The sequence below is a fragment of the Fusarium sambucinum genome, chromosome III (assembly GCF_050947815.1).
Source record: "Fusarium sambucinum isolate potato_lamoka chromosome III, whole genome shotgun sequence".
In the NCBI taxonomy this organism is placed as follows: Eukaryota; Fungi; Ascomycota; class Sordariomycetes; order Hypocreales; family Nectriaceae; genus Fusarium; species Fusarium sambucinum.
The window spans coordinates 2825594-2846202 of NC_139292.1; the positions used below are offsets into that span (position 1 = coordinate 2825594).

General features: G+C 46.8%; 5 protein-coding genes across 5 annotated transcripts; 1 reads left to right on the forward strand and 4 right to left on the reverse strand.

Annotated features, from left to right (window-relative positions):
- Positions 1 to 162: 162 nt before the first annotated feature.
- FSST1_011116 (uncharacterized protein) lies at positions 163 to 2969 on the reverse strand (the record flags this gene model as incomplete). Its single annotated transcript, XM_083234218.1, has 5 exons — positions 163 to 1608; positions 1659 to 2373; positions 2441 to 2604; positions 2659 to 2718; positions 2922 to 2969. 5 exons carry the CDS (start codon positions 2967 to 2969, stop codon positions 163 to 165), a joined length of 2433 nt encoding a protein of 810 aa, XP_083080812.1.
- Positions 2970 to 8037: 5068 nt separating this feature from the next.
- On the reverse strand, positions 8038 to 10708 carry FSST1_011117 (uncharacterized protein; the record flags this gene model as incomplete). Its single annotated transcript, XM_083234219.1, has 2 exons — positions 8038 to 10562; positions 10624 to 10708. The coding sequence occupies 2 exons, from the start codon at positions 10706 to 10708 to the stop codon at positions 8038 to 8040; spliced, it is 2610 nt and encodes an 869-aa protein (XP_083080813.1).
- A 1374-nt stretch (positions 10709 to 12082) lies between these two features.
- FSST1_011118 (uncharacterized protein) lies at positions 12083 to 13042 on the forward strand (the record flags this gene model as incomplete). The annotated part of the gene is made up of 3 exons (XM_083234220.1): positions 12083 to 12124; positions 12174 to 12879; positions 12936 to 13042. The coding sequence occupies 3 exons, from the start codon at positions 12083 to 12085 to the stop codon at positions 13040 to 13042; spliced, it is 855 nt and encodes a 284-aa protein (XP_083080814.1).
- Positions 13043 to 13281: 239 nt separating this feature from the next.
- FSST1_011119 (uncharacterized protein) lies at positions 13282 to 14836 on the reverse strand (the record flags this gene model as incomplete). Its single annotated transcript, XM_083234221.1, has 4 exons — positions 13282 to 13983; positions 14036 to 14236; positions 14292 to 14493; positions 14547 to 14836. 4 exons carry the CDS (start codon positions 14834 to 14836, stop codon positions 13282 to 13284), a joined length of 1395 nt encoding a protein of 464 aa, XP_083080815.1.
- A 2169-nt stretch (positions 14837 to 17005) lies between these two features.
- Positions 17006 to 18663, reverse strand: FSST1_011120 (major facilitator superfamily domain-containing protein; the record flags this gene model as incomplete). Its single annotated transcript, XM_083234222.1, has 4 exons — positions 17006 to 18137; positions 18193 to 18398; positions 18450 to 18494; positions 18550 to 18663. 4 exons carry the CDS (start codon positions 18661 to 18663, stop codon positions 17006 to 17008), a joined length of 1497 nt encoding a protein of 498 aa, XP_083080816.1.
- Between the last annotated feature and the right edge of the window lie 1946 nt (positions 18664 to 20609).

Genomic DNA, 20609 nt, shown 5'->3' on the forward strand with positions numbered 1-20609 from the left:
CTATTTGTAGAAGGGGTAAAGGACTGAGGTAAGCGCAATGTGCGTTTGTATTGCACTGTCGGGATAGATATCAGGGACAGTAAGAAGGAAAATGAGACGCAGCCAGTTTACCATGAAGTGCCGAACCTATACCACTCCACTGTGCAAAAAGCACACAGTAGGTTATTCGTCCATATCAAAAGCAGAGATATCGTTTCCTGTGTTGAGAAAATCAAATGTAAATAAAACATCGTCGTCAGGTCGTGAGCCATGATCGGCATATCCTGCGCCAATGTCTAAGAAATCGTCGTGACAAGCGATCCGCGTTCTCTTGACCGGGAGTTCCACCTCTTCGGGCTGTCGCTTGTTTTGGCTGGGCCACGCTACATGAATTGGGTTGTGGTTCAAGCCTATACCGTGGCCAGCGTTTGCAAACCACGGTGAACCTCCAGACGGGGATTCAAGTGGTTGGGTGAACGGCAGAAGTAAGGAAGAATGTGGGACAACCTCACTAATCGAACTGACTGTTGAATGATTCTCGGGGCCTGGAGGTGTATCTCTAAAGGAACTTATAGCACTGCCATGGAGGGAGCTGGAAGATCTGGTTGAATGTAGATTCGGCAATTCGTTGTAGGCAGTAGACGGTGTACTACTTTGCCCTGGTGACTGCCTTTGACGAACTATTCGAACTAACAGACCCAAGACCTTGCTGAAGTTCAAAGCAAGATTATCAACATGGGCTTGATCGGCGACCGATGCGAACTGATCGCGAAGTGCTTCTAAAAGTGATATTTCCTCTTCTGGCCGACTAGGGGTGTCGTCCGCGTCTGTCATTGGTTGTTGTATGACCGTCTTTCCTACAATAAATGCTGCTGCTAGCGGGAAGGTTGAAGCTAGACGAGGAAGTATTGAAATCCTGTTCTCGCCATGTTCAGGCAGTGCTCCATCAGCCTGATAATTCCTTTTAGCCTTCTTTGTACTGGGCTTTTCGCGTTTCTTCTGATAACCTAATGTCTCATTCAAAGCTTCGGAAAGATGACGATCTTTTTTCGCTGCTGTGGCTAGCAAAAAGACAATGCAGCAGGCCTTGGCATCTCTGAAGACATGAGTGGACTTTGTGCCATCATAGCCTTTTAACAAGCAGATTCTCGTAGCCAGAAAAGATAGCATGAGCGCGAACGATTCTGCTGAAGTGAATGGTGTTTGCATGATGTTGTACATTGAAGCCCACTGTTCAAGCTTTTGTTGTAATTGACCCAATGCTTGGCTTCGAGAAAATCTCAAAAAGGGAGCACGAGTACCGTAGAAAATCTGATAAACTTCGTCCTGAAGCTTCGCAAGCTCTAAACGAGCCATTACTTCAGCAGATTCCGAATGACTTTCTAATGAAGATGGGACCCCGGATCCACATCCTGGTAGCCAAGAAGTGGAGCCACGAAGTATGGCGATGTTCTTATCTCTGATATATAATGACTGAAACACCTTGTGCCTCTCTAGTATAGTCTCCGGCGGGAGGTTATTAGAAGATGTGCGACCCCGATGGAGGCCCATTGTACGTGCCAACAAACAGGCTTGGGCAAAGACCAGTTCTGCAAGTGATGTCGTACTATATTGCTCAGCCACGTAACTCTAGATTCAAAGTCAACGTTATTCAACGATTCCAGCCAGAAGAGTCTTACCAAAAGGGCAAGTGCTTGAACGTTCACAAGCCTCGGTGTCAAAAACACCCGGGGATTATTGATAGCCATTCTCATCGTCTGAAGAAGAGATTGAATGAAGTGACTATTGCCTTGAGTAGTAGGCTCCCTCTTGATACCAAGAAGAACTATAACATTGAAGCACACAGCCCAGCCTTCATCCGAAGGACCTATAGGCTGGGAATAGATTCGATCAATCTGAGGCTGGAAAGTTGATCGCACAAAAACATCAGTGGCGTAATCAGTGTTCTTGAAGAATGGACCGATAACAAGATTAAGGAATTGTCGGGGCGGAAGGCATATTCCTGTAGGCTGGGACGGTACATCTAAATGAGGTTCATTACCTGCTTCGTAAAGCATTTCTTGTAGCATTGCATGCTCGGGAACGGCAGTATGTGTCGCAGTGTTATTCTCAGAAACACCAAATATGGGATCGTCATGGAATTCCTTGCAGAGGGCATAAAGCGAGCAAGGTCCATGATAACGGTCGAGAGACTGTGACGTGTTTCGTACGATGTGACAGTTGGTATGGACTGCTGTTTCTGAGTCTGTACCGCTAAGACTCTCGGGGGCCCATTCCTCGGCGGCAAGCGATGAAGATCTCACGCTGTTCCCGCTTCTAACAAGTGACGTCAAATCAGAAAGGTCATTTTGAATGCTATGCAGCTGATCCTCAAGCGTCTCGAAGTTCTGGCACCTGAGACACAAATAAGTCTGTAAGCCTTTGTGCTCCATTGGAGAAGAGACAAGGCGCCCCGACTTACAGGAGTTTGACGTGATTGACACGTTTGCCGGGAGATGAATATCGACACTCGACACCGTCGCGCTTGCAACTTTCGCATTGCGGGCGTTCCCTACCACATCTGATCTTCCGTGCCCGGCAGTGTGCACAAGCAAGGTCGTGTGTCGACCACATTTGTTGTTGCTTCTCGCTTTCAGTTAGTCGATGCCTCGGGATCATTCAACAGTATTTTGGACAAACCTCCTTTCCCTGATCATTCCACATTTTCCTCTTAATGTTTGACAAAAAAATGAGATTGAACTGTGATAAAGGTCTTGTTGAGAGATATATAACAGAAAAATAATATGATGTTTTTGACTAGTCATGAGTTAAAACTGAGTAAAAGCTGAGCTTTCAGGAACACAAGAATCCGCGTGCAACAGTTGACAGCATTACGTGAGAATTTATCTTAGAAACAAGTCAGCAAACGTGGTCAAGAATAACCTACCCTCCAAGACACTTACGGAGGTATTGTCTTCCATACGGCAAGACAGTGGCTTGGTAGCCGGCATGATGATCTTCAAGGCCGCGATACCATCAGCTCCCCCCATAGACGCAATCTGATCCATGTACATCCATGTGAGCTTAGTAGATGGACCGTAGGTCGTACAGCTCGTCATATCGTCCCGTATGTCTTTGCCTTGGTCGCAGTATCCATCCATTTTAGACACCTCGGCAGGACTTGGGATCAGTGCATGAATATTCTATCGGAAGTTAGAAGTAGCGTCGTTAGATGTCTTTACCTGGTGCAGGATCAAGAACAGGCCATGCTTGTACCCATAAAGTCAACAAAGGTATTTGCAAGTACAGATACTAACTCTGAGGTTACAAGGCCAGGTGCCAAAGACTGCCTTCCCGCAGGTGTCAGGTAGCAGATATCCCCCGTTCCTTCCCCCGTAATCCTAGAACAGTACACAAATATGGAAGTTACGACCCCAATAACAGTCTCTCCAATTACAAGCTTTAGATTACTTAAGCATTTGCGTCACCTATTCAGACGTGGTCAGTAGCCTGGCACTTTTGTTCTTCTATTCCCAACCATCCATATCAGCAAATTCCAAGCCCTTCCATTGGAAACGCGCATTATTGACTCGACCACCATGACTTTTATCTGCATACACGAGTAGATGTCAGCCTGTAATATTCCTTGACGCAAATCAATACCCCTCACGACTTGGAGGGCTGAATGCCGGCAGATGTTTCACACACTCAAATCCCCCTCAAACTTGGCTTCTCGCATTCCTCGATGAAACTTGGCATGCAGTTGAAGCATGCATTCAGTCTAGTCACCACATTTACTATAATGCTGTGATTTGATAAATGGCTGAAGGCATCGCCCTCAAATCAAGGAATACTCAACGCCATCAGCAACATCAACCTCCAAATATGGATAAACAACGAAGGCCCTTGACCCAAATGTCAAAAGGCCAATACCATACCCCCAGATGTCCGAGCGTCGATACAGGATCCAAGTAACTCATGCTCGTGTCACCTTATTGGGGCATGTCTCAAACCCCTCAAAAGCTTAGCCGGCTATCAGGTCACAACACTGAGGGAGTACCCAGAAGCTTGAACGCACGATGAGTGTACCAAGAAAAGAGAACAAGGTAATCTAACTAAAAGGTGTTCTGCTTAATTAGGTTATGTTATACGTCTATCAACATCCAGATCTTTGGCTCTTCCGTAAGGCACCGGTTCTCATTGAAGAGAAGGCGCACTTGGCACCAGTCATCGGGGAGATATTGGGAACACAACAAGGCTGAGCTACTGTCCGTCATTCCGAGACATCCTTCAACTCCAGCCAGTCGGGAGTGCAGGGAGCTTAGTTTGACAGAGCCGCGCGCCGAGGCGCACGTCTTGTTGATGTAACGCCGAACAAATCGAAAAAAAAAAACCGATGAGCATCAAGACAAGCGAACCGATGTGCGCTCACTAAAGTGTTCAAATGGTGAAACCAGCTTCTGAAAGTGACTCCAACCTCCTGCCTCAGGAAAATCATGAGCTGAACGAAAATTTAACGTTTTCTTGCTGTCAAAGCCAAGCGTTCTAAGTCATACAAAGCCAATCCATAGGACTGGCCCGTATCATGAGATGGACATGATTCAAATGCAGCAACAAGGCAACGGCTTACTGCGAGGGCAGAAGTCTTACCAGTTAACCTGGTGTCCTTCGATTCTTTCCTTACTTCACAATTCCCGGTTCATATGTGTCATCCTAATCTGTTCACCGGATCCTTGCATATCCATCGATACCCACCACACCTAGGTTGTGGTGATACCCTTTTGTCTGTCTTTGACAGTACCAACCAGTAATTGTTATCCTTTCGGGAAACATTCAAGCATCTGCACTGAAACGCCAAGGTAATCATGGTTCCCTGCCACGAAACCAAAAGACTAGGAGTTGCCATTGACTCAATACAGGGGTTGGATTGGATCTCAGATCTCAGCGATGCATATAAGACTGAGGGACTCGGAAAAAGAGCATCGGAATTAACTTATTCAAAGCCACACATGGTGAATAGCCTCCATCTGGGTTGACGATGCCGAGTTCTATCGGGAAGATAAAGGAATGCCTGGTTTTCTAAAACCTGCCGTTCGATGCCAGCAAGCTAATGTACGGTTAACTAGTTTTGCGAGACAGGTGGCGACAGATACGAATCAGCATTATAACGAGCACCGGATAGGTATGGATGGTGGTATCACAACAAACATATAGAAAGGCGGATAAAGGGTCAGTTCTATCTTACTTCAACAAAGTATAGCCACATTTCTCGCAAGTATCTCAATAACAAACGGCCCATGCAGCCGTGCTGGGATCTCGGCTTATATAAATCCAGGGACATGGAAGTTCTTATCATTGAAAGGAGAAAACACCCTCCGCACCACAACGGATGGCTTACACGGGAACGGCCCGGTCTGACACAGAGCGTCGACTCAGCCATACTTGGAATTAGTTCCGAATGATATGAACGAGCCGTCAGACAAGCATTGGCACGCGTCGGATCGGAGGATAAGAACAAGTCTGACATGCCCATGCGGATTGTAGCATGTTGTAAATACGACTTGTTGCATGGTAAGCAGAGACGCAACATGCTCACAAAAGGTGCCTCGACTACAAAACCAAACAACGGCTAATGGCTCAGCCCTACGTTTAAGTTATCCCAGGGTATCTAGGGACGCCCAAGCTACACCATTGCTGACATATGAGCCCTTAACGTCATTCTCGATCTGTTCAACATAGCCGTTACCAAATTTCAGCATCCACACACAACGGTATGACCCGATGACATCATCTCTTGCATATTCACTCCCTCTTAATGAAGCTCTTTGTACAAGAGAACAGTCCGAGTTTGCAAATTGTTTACGCCAGAACTTTAAACCATCGCATCTTTGACAAAAACTAGCTTACCAAGCATTAAAGTTTAGTTGTCGCGCGTTCGCGTTTCCTTCAGGGTACCGAATGGCCTCAATACATATCAGCTGACGTGGGGTCCTGCTCGATTATTGATAATATTGCTGCCAGCTACTTATTAATGCTGATAGGCGCCAGCTCACGTTAAGCCTGAGCATAGGGTGTCATTGAGGAAATAGCATATTGTTTCCTTATCATGTGAGATTATGCAACTTACCATCCTGACTCTTATCAAATTTTGCACGCCCTCTTTCCTATCCTAAGAAGCTACTACATGTATTACAAGACTTAGTTGAATCGCCTCTCTAAATGCGCATACGTGTTTAATAAAAGCATGAGTTGTCACATTGATCAAGCCGATGTGCCATTGATGAAGCGATCTTGGATCAACCTGGGCTAACCATGTACATATATGAGGGTTAGAGATCCAGACATATGGGCTTAGGAGGTTTACCATTGAATATTATATTCTTCCCCCGTTATCTAATGCAGTGCTTCGAGAATCTGGAAGCTTCAATGTGGGTGTCACATGTGTATACATTGCAATTATGACCAGGAGCATGTCCGGTTACTTCAACTTCACCTTTATCTCGCTCGCAATATGGTCTCCGTATTACTGATATGGCATCATTTTACTGACATCTTGCATAGAGCCCCTGTATCAATGTTTAAAATAAGCGTCACACAAGATTGCGCGCGACGAGGTCTAGGTATGATCGCCGATCTTTATAACTCGTACAACTTTAACAGACGTAGTTGTTCTCTTGGAGTAGATAACTCCTCATATGGATCGAAAAGCGGTCATATGTTGCGAACGAGAGAATGGCTGCGTCGAGGTAACCCCCCACGGAATATCTTGGACGGTGCCGTTGAACGGACCGATATGCATGTCATTGACGGAATGCTACGTTGATATGTCATGGTACAGACTTGACGGGAAGATGAAATACTTATGCAGTCTCTCTATAGCTGACATGGATGCATGTCTTGGAATTATCATGTGGTAGCACTGACTCACATGTCGGTAGTTTCTAGATAACATCAATTGCATTGGAATAACAAGCATTGAGCATTGGATTATTGCTACTATGGCTATAGTCCTTTTTATATATAGTGAATCGGAAGAAAGGCCAGATTATATGAACAAGCTAACTTGTACTGGACAGTGTTCAGAGGATACCTACTATTGACAGTCCAAGTGAGTGGGTAGTATTTACAATACCTAGCGACAGACTTCAAGCGGAATAGAAGCCGCGAATCTTGAAGGTTTACCAGGCACGGCAGATTGTACCACGAAGACCCTGTTTTGAAACATTTACCCCACCAGTTCTGTGAGTCTCCATCTTGATAAACTCCCTTGTGTTGTGCTTTGTTCTCTTTCCTAAACCTGTCAAAGCCCCGGCTGCAGAAGTAACAATGAGGCGCCGCTGCTACTAACCTGGAGACATACATACACATGACAGAATATCGATGGGTATGCCGCTCTATCTGCAAGATCTGTTTGTTATACAAGTCAAGGTCACCTTTCTTGAACCTCGGCAAGTCGAAGCATTGGTCAGAGTCTCCTGTATGAACGGACCCATCTCGGTGAAGAGATACACCGTGAAAGAAATTATCGTATGTATCGGCGAGGCGTTTGTTTATTTACTTGTTATCTCGCTACCTCGGAAGTTTTATGAGACATTCCTTCAATTGACTTCATCCAGAGTCCAGTTACATCAGGTATAACCGAAGCTTGACTTTGATCTTGCCGTAACCAAGTGACATCGCGGTTTCACGACGCCGTAACGATCCATGGTGATTCTGTCTTCTCCCTTTATCGGACTGTGACCTACGGAATTTGAACTTTCTCCGTAGGGGTTGTTTCATGGCCGAGTTACACAGTCGAAATTTGCGGGAGAGCTTGCTCGATAAGGCAACATTTTGCATTCAATGGAGGCACAGAAATCTATGATCAGTACAGGTGCTATGTCACCGATTCTGAGTTTAACTCATTTTAAAGTTGCTGATTGCAATTGTCCTATGGATGTTTAGAGTGGCACGTATGATAGCTGAATATTCGTCAATTAATTCCTAGTTTACCTACCTTAGGATCTATCAGGTAGTTCCTTCGAATATGCCAGCAAACCTATCTCTCCTTCTCCTCATTTCTTCATACATCTAGTGTATTTACCACAAATGGAAACGAGTCATCTTGTCTTTCCAATTGAGTGGGGTAGGGTCATCAGGCACGGGAGCGCCGTCTTCAGGAGCAGCATCAACAGTGTTTCTTGTGGTAGCAAAGGTTGAAGTGGAAGTGGTCGATTCTTCAGCAGGGGTTGGAGTTGCAGAATCGCCCTCTTCGCTCGAGTTGACCGTGCTGGAACTCTCTGTTGCTGAGATAGAAGGTGTAGCGGTAAATACCTGTTCAGTTGTAGTACTGATCATGGTCACTGTGGTAGTAAATATTGTTGCAGCTGGGATTTGAACTTGGCTGGTTGTGGACGATTCAGAAATAGATTCAGAGCTAGACTCGGTAGTTGATTCTGCTGCCGAACCTGTAGATTTAGTGGCACTCTCGACTGTAGGCTGTGACGTTGTCTCAGAGGCCGGCTCGGAAATAGATCCGGGAGTGGACTCGGAGCTAGATGCGGTGATAGGTTCTGCTGCTGGTTCCATGGTAGACTCAACGGTATCCTGAGCTGTGGACGCGGAAGCGGATTGAGAGGTAGGTTCCGGGGCTGGCGCATCTACAGAAGTAGACACAACTGTGGTGTCAGACTCCGTGCTGGAGCTTACCATAGTTGACACAGACAATTCAGACTCGGATTTAGAGACAGATACAGATGTAGCCCCAGCAGTGACAGTCACAGTGGCTACACTCGTAGTAACTACAGCAGCAACAGTAGTGGTGTTTGTAGCAATATCGGCAGCCGTATCAGGGCTCTTTGCGTCCTCAACAGGCTTTGCAGGCTTAGAAGAAGTAGCGTCAGGAGTAGCTGTTACATAAATGACAACTGTTGTCATACTCGTGCTGGTACCGGCCTTGGTACAGTTTGACGTCGTAGCGGCGTCGAACAGGGTATAGACAGAGGACGAAGCAGGAGAATCCTGGACAGAAACAGCGGCAGTGGTACTGGTCAATACTGTAGTGTTGGACGGCGCAGAATCGGAGGCAGGGGAAACTCCGGTAGTAGTCTCGTTTATGGACTTGGCCACCTGTGGAGGACTCGAAGCAGAAGCAGAAGCAGCCGCAGCCGCAGCTTCAGATTGAGGTTTTACGGGTGGCACTGATCTCTTTGAAAGAGCTGGGGAAGAACTGGCTTCTTCCGAGGCGACTGTAGTGGTAGAGACTTGAGTGACTGTAGACGTGACAAGGGCAACAGCCTCTGTAGTTGATTCTGAGTCGGAAACAGTGTCTGGGGCAGTGACGGTAGTAGTTACAGTGGAAGTGGTGGTTGACGAGTCGGCATTTGAACCGATAACGAACAAAGTACCCGTCACTGTAGTTGACGCTACCTCGGTGGTGGAGACAACGTTGGTACTGATTGTTGTGTCAGTTGTGAGTGTAGTCGATGTGGTTTCGGAGACCACAGTCTGTGTAGTAGAGATAGTTGAGGCGACAGTGGTAACGTCAGTCTCCGTGGTGGTCACTGTCTCAGGGACAGTGTTCAAAATAGTGGAAGTGGAATTAACTGCTGAAGTCGAAGTAACAGTTGCAGTCTCTGTGACGGTAGAAGAAGCAACGGCGTTGGTAAGGATGGTAGAAGTAGACTCGACAACGGCAGTCGATGTGACAGTTTCCGTCTGTGTTGTATCGACGGAGTCAGTGATAAAGACAGTTGAAGTAGAGCTGACGACTGATGTTGAGGTGACAACAGCAGTTGAAGTAGTGGTGACAGGATTTGTGACCAATACAGTCTCTGTAATGCTGACAGTAGAAGTTACAACGTTTGTCGAAGTGGTAACATCTGTCTCAGTAGTAGCAGTAGAAGCGGTTACAAACAATGTCGATGTGGCGGTCTCGATGGTTGTGGTGGAATCGACATCAGTTGAAAAGATGGTCTGAGTAGCGTTGACAGTCGAAGTAACACTCTCGACTACAGTAGTAGCTGAAGTATCCATGAAGAACACTGTATTTGTTACATTGGAAGTAACAAATTCAGTCGTAGTTGTAGACTCAACGTCTGTCAGAAGGATAGTCGACGTAGCATCTACAGTCGAAGTCACAACCTGCGTCTCAGTAGTGGCGGCCTCATCTGTAGTAAGGATGGTTGAGGTGAGAAGGGCTATGTCAGTTGTGCTGACGATAGATGTTACTGTGGTAGAAGCCACCCTGGTCTCCAACACGGTCGAGGTAGTATTCAGAGTTGAAGTAGCTGAAACCAAGACAGTTGACGATTGAATGACTGTGACCGAGGTGGTTGTAGAATCCGAGAGCATATCTGTAAGGAATACGGTCTGTGTATCAACAAGGACAGAAGTTGAGAAGACCATGCCTCCGGGGGTTGTAGCCGTTTCGTTTTGGGCAACGTCTTGGATGCCTTGTCCCTCATCATCTTCTTGTATTGTTTCGGCGGTGGAAGTAGCCTCGTCAGTCGAGCTAGGGGTAACTGTAGTCTCATCCGAGCTCGGGCTGAGGGCGGGAGTGAGGGTAACGTTTGCTATCAGCACTGGACTGGCAGTGACAATCTCGGTGACTACTTCAGTAGAACCTAAAAGGTATTTATATGAGCCATTGTGTCCGCGAATGTCTTTCCGATGTGTGTTCTTCACGCTTACATTTCTTTGAAGCAGGGTAGGGAATTGCTAAAGCAGTCTCGGCCAAAAGGCCAAGGCCTAGTAAAACGTTGATATGCATCGCTTCTGCAGAACTGTGGCGACGAAGGATAGAGGCCAGAAGGTTGTGATAGAAGAGGGAAAGCAACAGAGGGCAATGCTAGAGGACTCAACGCATTTATACACCAGCATCCCAGAAACAAGGCCTTTCTAGAAATTGGCTTCATCACCAATGGTTCTCAAATCTGTACTCCTCCTCAGCCATCGGATGTTATGAGTGCTGTTAATTTGTTATTCGGGGCATGTCTTCCGGTAGGACCAATTCGATGTCCGCATGTCTTTAACCTTTTGACCGGGAGTTGTGCCGATTCCATATTGAGTTTTTGGGGTTCAAAGAAAAGAGGGGGAAGCAACCAGCCTACAAGCTTCAATTGAGAAGAAAGTAATACACGCATTGTTCCAAGGATGGGTCTCACTATCTTGACAAGATAGCTGTGTCTGGGCATGCGTTCAGCCACTTTCAAGCTTTGCAGACTCAAATCTCCGATTTCCGGGCTCGTTATTATTCCCAGGTTACTGTATTGACGGATATCATCTGACATACTCTTAGATTTTTTCATTTAGTTCACAAATCTAAGAGGTATTCGAAATCTGGTCCATTTGCATAATGTGTGGTTCTTTTTGAGACCGGACTTAAGTGGAGTGGCTTCCGTGTAACTTCCGGACCCGGTCTTATCACAAAGCGGGGCTCCGGAGTCCGTCCGTCGCCGGTTCTTTTCCAGGCATTTTGGTCTTTGTTCACAAGATACTTAATTTTAGTTAACCATTGTTTTAATAAACTGCTTCAGTATATAGATATATGGAATGAGTGTCGTATCAGGTCGAAAATGCCTGTGAACATCTCCAAATATGACTTGTAGTGCCTTTCTCTTAAGACCATCTCGTCTCCTTCATGGATAGATTCTCATTCTATACCCAAACACACCAGGCTTCAAGACATCACGAATCACCTTCTCGGTTCGGTGAAATGATGGAAACAGTTTCAAAAAGAGGAAAGTAAAATAAGAGGAGAGAGCAACTTTGTCTTTCAATGGTCAAACATATTGTTACTTGGTCACATACTTAGATACTACACCAGTTAAAAGAGGGCAAAGCAATCACTTCGAGGAATTGATGGATACCTTAGGTAGGTTTTGCATTTTAAAGAAGCATATCATTATCGCTTCATCGAAAAGGTTTCGTCATTCGGAGTTGCGGATGCTGACTAAATCAATTGCCCCTCCCCCGCGCTTTAGACCAACTAATCATCGAGTGAAGCTGTCAACTTGAAGCTTCATCTTGATCATTCGATAATCCAGCGCCAATAAGTTGACATTCCATTTATCAGAATCTGTTTGCATTAAGATTTATCTTCTTGGTTTGTGCTGCCACCACCTGCATATCATCAGTACCCATCATGACGTCTCACGGTGCTTCAATTGGTAGCCTACCAAACGAAGTGAGCTCCTCCATGCCTTAGTTCCATTCAAGATAACCAACATATTCAGATCCTCACTTCGACCCTATCTCCCCTCTCAACCAGAGAACTCCTCCCTTTTGCCACTATCAACCGCCGCTTCTACTCCATAGTCACGCGCCTCATTCACTACCGCCTCATCCATGCTGCTCCCCTCCCCGATAACAAACTCATTTTAGAATGCTACCTTCCAAGTGACCAACTCTACGCCCCTTGTTTGGCATGCCGTTACCAGGGACTAGTGACCCAATATGGTCCTCCTATTAATGAAGTTGATCCTCGGCTACCTGATCTCCGGCGTTTGTATTCCTCTTTCAGGCCAGTGTTTACACCCGAGACCCGGAGTCCGAGAAGAGGTCGGAGACGGCCTACAGAGACACAAACATCTGAGGATGCAGATGATGATACCGCTACACAAGACATCGATCTCGATGATGGAGAGCTCTTTTCTCAGCTGTGTGCTGCCATTAACCTCGTCAAGGAGGGACCCAGAAGTGGATTGTTTATAAGCCATGTCAATCTAGTGGATGGGGTCGTACGGGTGTTTCGAAAATGGCTTGCCGAAGCAGCAAGCAAACAAGACCCGACTCAAAGTGGCCCAGAGAACATTCTCTGGGTTGACAAGAATAATGACGTCGGAATACGATTCAGCGTTGTCCCTGCACCTGCTGAAACAATGCCTCTAATCTCGGGACCCAACGATGATCCTCCAGTTCATTACAAGCTGGTGTACAAAGGTTTGCTTCGAGACTTATGTATCTGTGTTGGCAGTAACAATACTAATGGATCACAGAATTACTTGTTCGGGTGTACAACATATTAGAGGCTCTGGAGCTCTCTGTGGTGCAAGAGGTCGGGAGCTCAGGCAAGACTCTTGTGATCCATGGGGCTTCGATGTAATGATTTCCAATGTTTTTATAAGAGTTTTCTCGCATCACGCACAAACTCAAAATTCCAAGGTTGCATAATTCAAGACTGCAAACGTTATTGGCCCAACGGCCTCTAGGCCAGCAAGGTGTACCGTCGAGGCTCAATCTAGTCTAGATTACGGCCAACATCGCCTTCGTTATGGATCACATATCCCATCAGCATGCATATAAATCATACAAGACAAATTCCAAAACCCCCCAATTTTGCCCTTACAAGCTTGAGGATCTCTTTCCTGGCGCTTCTCCCATTCGTCGCAGCTCAACGTCACTACCGGAGTCTGTGTCATCCAGGAAGCTCTCGCCGCCCCTCCCAGCATTTTCATCATGCTCGTCCCTCGTGTGAATCATCTCTCGATCTTGAATGACGGGGTCTTCACCGCCGTTTCTGCACCACTCCCTCAGTGGTCGAAAGCTTGTGACGAAGAAAATCACTGCGTTCCATAGTCCTTGGAGGGGAAGCACAGCGGCTGTGGCGACATGGTACTCGAAGGGAGACTTGCCAAATAGCCAGCTATGGATGCGGTTTAAACTGCTCGGGATCCAGGTCACCAACACACTAAGGGCGAAGAGGAAGCTCGTGCGTAAATAAGCCCGCTTGATGGGGTCGTCAACGACGAATTTGCTGTAGGTTCGGCTCGTGGCCGAAACCACACGTCGTAGGGGTGACTCGCTACTTTGTGTACTGATACCGGGGGATATCGAGGTCGAGAAGTAGTGGTTATTGGAATTTTGGATCCCAATACATGGTTCGTCGAAAGATACTTGAGGAGACGACGAGTGAGCCGTGTAAGCAGGCTTCGGTGGATCGGGGAGATGATTTGATGAGGCAGTTGAGTGAACGACTTGTATATCAGTTACGACGGTTCCATAAAAGCAGTCTTGGGGAACTGTGAGCAAGTCAATTCGCGGCAGCTATCGAGACATTGTTAGTGTTGTGCCATACATGTGAACGATGATTACTTACGCCTTGGGTCTGAGAGGGATCAACAGGGCCTGGCTCTCTACTCTTGGAAGCAGACAAACTCTTGAGCCTGTTCCGACTACGAAAGACATGATAGCCGACCATGAAGTAGAAGAGGAGCGATCCAGCAATACACACCCAAATGAGCATGTAGTAAGTATAGATTCGAATGTTTTCCCAGTCCCGGTTAACCCAGCACCAGATCTATCACTCAAGTTAGCTGTCTAAGTCACCCGTTTTTCCAAGAATATGCACGTACAGTGGCTTGACCAAACACAAGGCCGCGGTTCGGGTTTCTAACCAGAAGCAACGCAATGGCAATAGCAAAAGGGCCACCGTAACAAATGAGACAATACACCCACCACCACCGACGGAACGAATCTGGGCTGGCGCGGAAGAAGAAGACGAGGAAGACGTTGAATGCCATGGCTAGTGACCACCAAGGATCAGACTGCATGAACCTGGAATGTCTGTCAGCGATGTTAAATCCTCTGGCGAGGAAGTGATAACTCACATATGGAACATGAAGCTCTGTGCCTGACAAAGAGGTGAAGAAACGCCTAACTCCAATCCATCCATGGCGATAATACTCGCACAGCTAGCACCGACATTTGCGACACTAGCAAACACTATGAAAGTGTTTTGCACATTTCGCACCTTTGGTACAAGTGCGTAGGCGATGAATATCAGAATCACAGCCAACAAGCTGACCGAGCCTCCTATGCGCTCAAACAGCACGAGTATGTTTCTCTGGCCCTCGTCCAACAAATCCGATCCTCTCCCCGCGATGAACTTGTGGCTCATTGTTCACGGAAATAAAGACTCTTGTGGGATTTATTTCTTTCGCTTTTATTGTTTCCCGAATCCCAGCCTAGGGGGGGGGCGGAGAGCGAGTGTGCACTGTAGCAAAGAATGGCGCTCTCTCTATCGATGATAAAAAAGCAAATAATGAACAAAGACCAAAAGACTGGGAAACAAAAAAAAAAGAAGTCGATGCGAGCAAATAAATAGCAGAAAGAATAGGGACGGATCAAAGAAGCGAGTGTGTATGGATTGAGTGAGCGAGTAGGTAGGTAGCCGATGAAGGGTGTGGGTGGTTTTTCCCTTTTGCGTAACTCTCCGTAAAGGAAAGGGAAACAAAAGACGAGGTTGACGGATTGTTAAGCGATGGAAAAGTATAACAGTAAAAGATCTGGCAAGGAAAGAGTAAAGGGAAGACAGCGAAACAATGAGTCGTCCAAAGATGGCCAAGGTCAAGATGTGGTGTCACCTCTTTGAGATGCAAGTATCCGTTTGACTAGGGATCTTTTGCAGCCCGTGATTTTTTTTTTTTTTTTTTTTTTCCCTCTGAATTTATGGAGAGAGGGAGATGAGGAGATGAAATGGGAAAAGGATCAGGTTCATTCTTTATTCTGTGAGTATTTAATGTAACACTCGTAGGAAAGGAAATAATTTATCTGCTCCTCCTTCTGGTCAGTTTCATTTATTTAGCCTTCCTAACAAACAAGCACCATCATCGGCTTCCATGTGACTTACCTTTGCTGCTGATCATCTACCCGGCCTTGTTTTCTTCTGGCCCTCCTGGTACGTTGTGAGGCTTCGAGAATCGAAACACTTTTCTCTACATGTTTACCACCAACGGTTTGATTACTGTCTTGGCGAGTTATGAGCCATGTGCAGATGCAGTGCAATGCAGTGTCAAAACTTCTTCTAGTAGGTATAACAGCACTGTCGGTCACTGCCACTGCTACTTACTGACACTGTCATATCTCAAAAACACCAAGACCAACGATCTCGATATAACCTACTCCTTAGCACCAATCATCCCCTTCCCACACTTACACCATTCTTCCCCACACTCAACATTAATCTCCAAGCCTGCCCATCTCCCGTCAAGCTAGCACGGGAACCAACAACCGCCAATTTATACTATACTATAAGCGGTGAGTATATAGGCTATCATACATACTCGGCCCTATTTTCAAGCACACGCATTGGAGGATCGTGCAGTGGCTAACTGATGCAACGACGAGTCCATCTCCACGAGTCTTGGCATCTCATGGAATCGATAAATTACAGAGGTACTCGATGAGTTGACATGACAATAAGAGCAAACAACACTTACAACTGTACGCCATCTTTTGCCATCGATTTGCCTCGTAAGTTTAACACCCAGCTCTTTCGGAGAAACGGAAGCACCTGATTAAATCTTTCTTAGATAAACTGAACCTGACAGCCTCGTCTAATTAATTGCGGTCAAGGGCTGAAGGGCACCAAGAGATCACGCTTTGATTAAAGATGTACGTTCCCGTGGGCTGAACCGGAGTGTGACATCACCTACCCACCAACAGAAACACATCTCAGCGCAGACTCGAGTTTGATTGCCCTGTATGTCTTTTCAGTCCAGGTCTCGGTCGCGTGGAAAGGATGAGACGTGGCGGGTGGCTGCAGCAACAAACAATGCCTTTGATCCAATTACCGGCCTCCCCTCAACCCAGCAAAGTGCACAATCTATCTATCCATAGGTACACTAACAATACATACAGTATATACTAGTCTAGCTCCTGCACTAATTGCTGCTATTTGAAGCTCGTCGATTACAATGGAATATCAGAGGAGGCATCTGTCAGCAGATAAGTTGCAGCATATTCGCCCTGTTAGTTGATGTGGCTGGCTGACCTTTCATCAGGCTACGGAATGAGATGCTTCTCAGCTACTTCCAGAACACGAACAGGCACGAGACTGGCCCGCATCTCCGTGCAAGAATGTCACAAGCAGACGCTTGCGCTCTGGTTCACTTGGCAGCAATGACAGACATCAACGCAGAAGAAACAGTATTCTTGCATTTATTTGTACATGATCAATCGAGCTGATGGCTGATTTATACTCGTGGTTCAATTTACACCCCTGTACAAACCCATGTACAACCAATCGGCATCATCCCTCTCTGAACATGATAAGTCGTAAATACTCTTACAGTGTGTAAATGAAATCGGGTCGCTTATCGCCCATCTCGTGGATCTCTTCGGCAGATTTTCCCTCTACCAAGTGATCCCGTTCACCAGCCAACCGTTTCTTGTTCTCAAGGGCAAGCAAAGCATACATCAGCAGACTGCCGCAAAAGATGCCACCAAACATGTATCCAAGGACTGTGCCATGTCCTTCGTAGAAACGAGGGCTGTTGATGAAGACGTTGCTGCTCACCACACCGTTGAGGTTGCCCCATCCTATGACAAAGCCGAGAGTGATACCTCGCTTGTACACACCCTCAACATTGTTGGCGACCCAGCTGATGGTAATTGGGATGACAGGGTAGATACCGAGAGCACCCAAAAAACACCCAGTATACTGCACCGCGGGGTTCGTAGAGGCGATTAGCATGATGAAGCCTGCCATTCCTACGGGCGCCGCACACAAATTGAAGATACCTCGCTTGTTGATCCTGTCCGAGTAGATGCCAACAAAAATAGTGGCGACAGCTGCGACGGCGTAGGGTGGTACACTGAGAAGCTGATTTTTGACAACTGCCTTCTTATCGGTGAAGGCCATGTTTTGGATGATGGTGGGCAAGAAGACACTGAAGGAGTACAGGGGCATCAAAGGACCCATATAGATAAGCATACCAACATAGGTCTTCCAGTCCGTGATTGACTGCCAAAAGTACTTCATCTTGAAATTTTCGTCCTTAGCTGAGGACTGGTTATCGGCAGAGAGTCGGTAGATAACACGAGCTCGCTCCTTTTCGTCCAGAAACTTGGCTTGTGTAGGAAAGTCGTGGACCATCCAGAAAGAGACGATACCAATGATGATGGTGAGAAGTCCTTCGATGATAAAGATCCAGGCCCAGCCAGCAATTCCGGATACACCATCCATTTTCTGAATAGCGGCGGCTAAAAGACCTCCAAAAGAGCCAGCAAGAGCAGCAGCTGAGAAAAACCACGCAGCACGGGCGCCGAACTCAGATCGTTTATACCAACAGGATAGGTAGTAGTTGATTCCGGGAAAGAGGCCGGCTTCCGTAACACCAAGAAACCATCGAGCAGCCATAAGGCCATCCCAGTTCTTGACAAACCCCATACCCAACATCGATGCTCCCCAGAGAACCCTGTACTATAATTTAGTTCCCGTGACCGTAGCATCTTGCTAATATGGGAACTTACATGATGGCAGGGATAAAGATCGAAGGCTTGGACCATTTCAAGAGAACGTTGGCCAGGGGCTCAAAAATGGCATACGAGACGTAGAATATGGTCAAAGTTGCGTTGAACTGCGAATTGTTCATGTGCACGTCATCGAGTAGACCAGCGATTTTTGCATTGCCGATGTTGGTTCGATCGAGGAAGCAGATGAGGTAGAGGAGACATAGCTGTTCATTGTTAGTTTGTTGGCGCTGTTGTATGGCGCAGGGTTGTCATACCCAAGGAACGAGATGCATATCAATTTTTCGAAGTAGCTTCTTCTCCTGAAACCGTGTCAGTAACTCATCTTCAATATTTGACATAATGTGTGCTACTCACAGCCTCTTTCTTCTCGGCCTCGGTCAACCCGGCATCGGGGTCAATATCGGCGAGATCAACCTCGGAGGACAAGGCCTTCTCTTCGAAGGGCTCCCTTCGATCGTAGTCGCCCATGTTGAGATATCCGAACCAGGATTTCGTATCTCTGGATCACGAGAAAGATGATAATGGGTAGAAGTAGGGCCAGCTCTTTTGAGGATAGCGGCAGTCAGAAAAACGTGGGAGGAAGGAACTGGTGGAGGACAAGGATGGAGCAACGAGCCGAGACAGAAGAGGAAGGAGGGGGGGAGGGCCAGTTGGAAAGAGTCTGAGAAGGAAGAAAGAGAGGCTCAAAAAGACTAATGAGACAAAACCAAGTGCAGCGTACTGTCTATCTCGTCAACCGAAGATGCGAGACAACAATAACAAACCCTAGGCGCGGGAGTGACGGTGCAACAGGGGAAACGAAACCCTCTTTGCGTGTCGAACGAGGCGAGGAGACGGAAGATCCGATAACGTATACGGAAAGAGAACCAAAGCCTTAGTCTCTTGGATATGCTTTGAGGGTGAAGGTTTACTGTATTCATTCGCACAGTCGACGGGGAACATGTCCTTTAATAGTTGGTTGAGGTGGGAAAAAGGGCTTCAAGGAAAGCCTCAATCATCTCCTACACCCCCAACGTGCGTAAATTTAAACATCCACATTTTTATGCCAAGAAACAAAGAGAAGGACTATTTTCGAGAACTAACAATGGCAGTGGAGGAAAAGGCACAAGATAGGAGTGTTGAGGAGGTATGCAGCCACAACACGCTCACCTGGGCTTCAACTTTAACTTACAACCCTCACCCTAGTCTGCACCAGAAACTCTCTTCCGCTTGTCCGTCCGCTACTGCAGCCGACATGACATTTCAGTTGTCGACGAACCACATCCCATTAATCCTTTGAGCATATCTCTCTTGCCTCTAACCAGGGGGACGAAGCTGTTATGTCTCAGTGGGGAGGGGTGTACAGGATCATGCTGTAGCTGCAAAGCAACAGCAGCCATATCCCGGTGTTCAAAGAAAGATTCTTCCATTTTATTCCAATTCTTTGCTGCTACTGCGGGGTTTGGGGTACCTTTGCAGGGGAATACAATCCTTGCATGCATCGTCTTATATGAACCCCGGCTTGTCCTGCAACGCAGCGAGTGACTTGAGAAAGAAAAGCATCATGATGGAGCCCGGCAGATGGGCTATGTAACGTCAAGGATGGCATGCAAGAGTAGTACTGTACGGCTTCCTTTGTGCATCCGAGGGGCGGCCACGCGAGATGGCGCTCTGAGAGTGTTGGGACATGTTGCTCAAGTGCGAGGTGTGAGCCGCAGTAGAAAGAGTCGGAGAGGGGTATTTGGTTAAAACAGGATGAGAATGCAAATGCTTGATTCTTGGTTGGTTATCAGGGTCGTATTCTAGTGGATTCTCGTTTATTAGACTTCCTCGTAGGCTAGCGATTCTCCAAGAACTAACAAATCTATTTTCTCCAATTCTTACTTGGGCCACCGAGTACTAGACTAGGTATACTGATCTACTGGTGCACCGTGCTTCATCAAGGACCGTTGGATTGTACACGGCCAAGTAACGCCATAACAATATACGTAGTAGTAGAGACTCTTGTGTATTGAGTGACGGATCATGTCATGTCATCCCATCCCATCTATCTCATCCAGGCTCCGCACTCGCACGCTTGAGCTTACACAGACGCAAACATGTCCTTAAAGAGATCCTCGGGTACTTGTTTCTGACTGTTTGTCCACATCTCAAAACCCTTGGCGCTGTTTCGTCTCCCCGCCTAATTTTCTTTTTTAGTTTATCACGCTAACAAATACAAGCTTTATCCTTTCCATCTTGCCGCTGGCATCGGATCCGCTGTTTGTCGGTGTCTTGCATTACCACATTTGATATGCCTACTGACCTATCAACCACACCCTTCCTCTAGCTTACCATGACAAGCACGGTCCAGTCCGGCGGCAAATCCGAGGCGTACGGTGCAAACACCGGGGATCCTATCAAAGCGGAATCAAGTGTCATGTCGCCTGGAACAT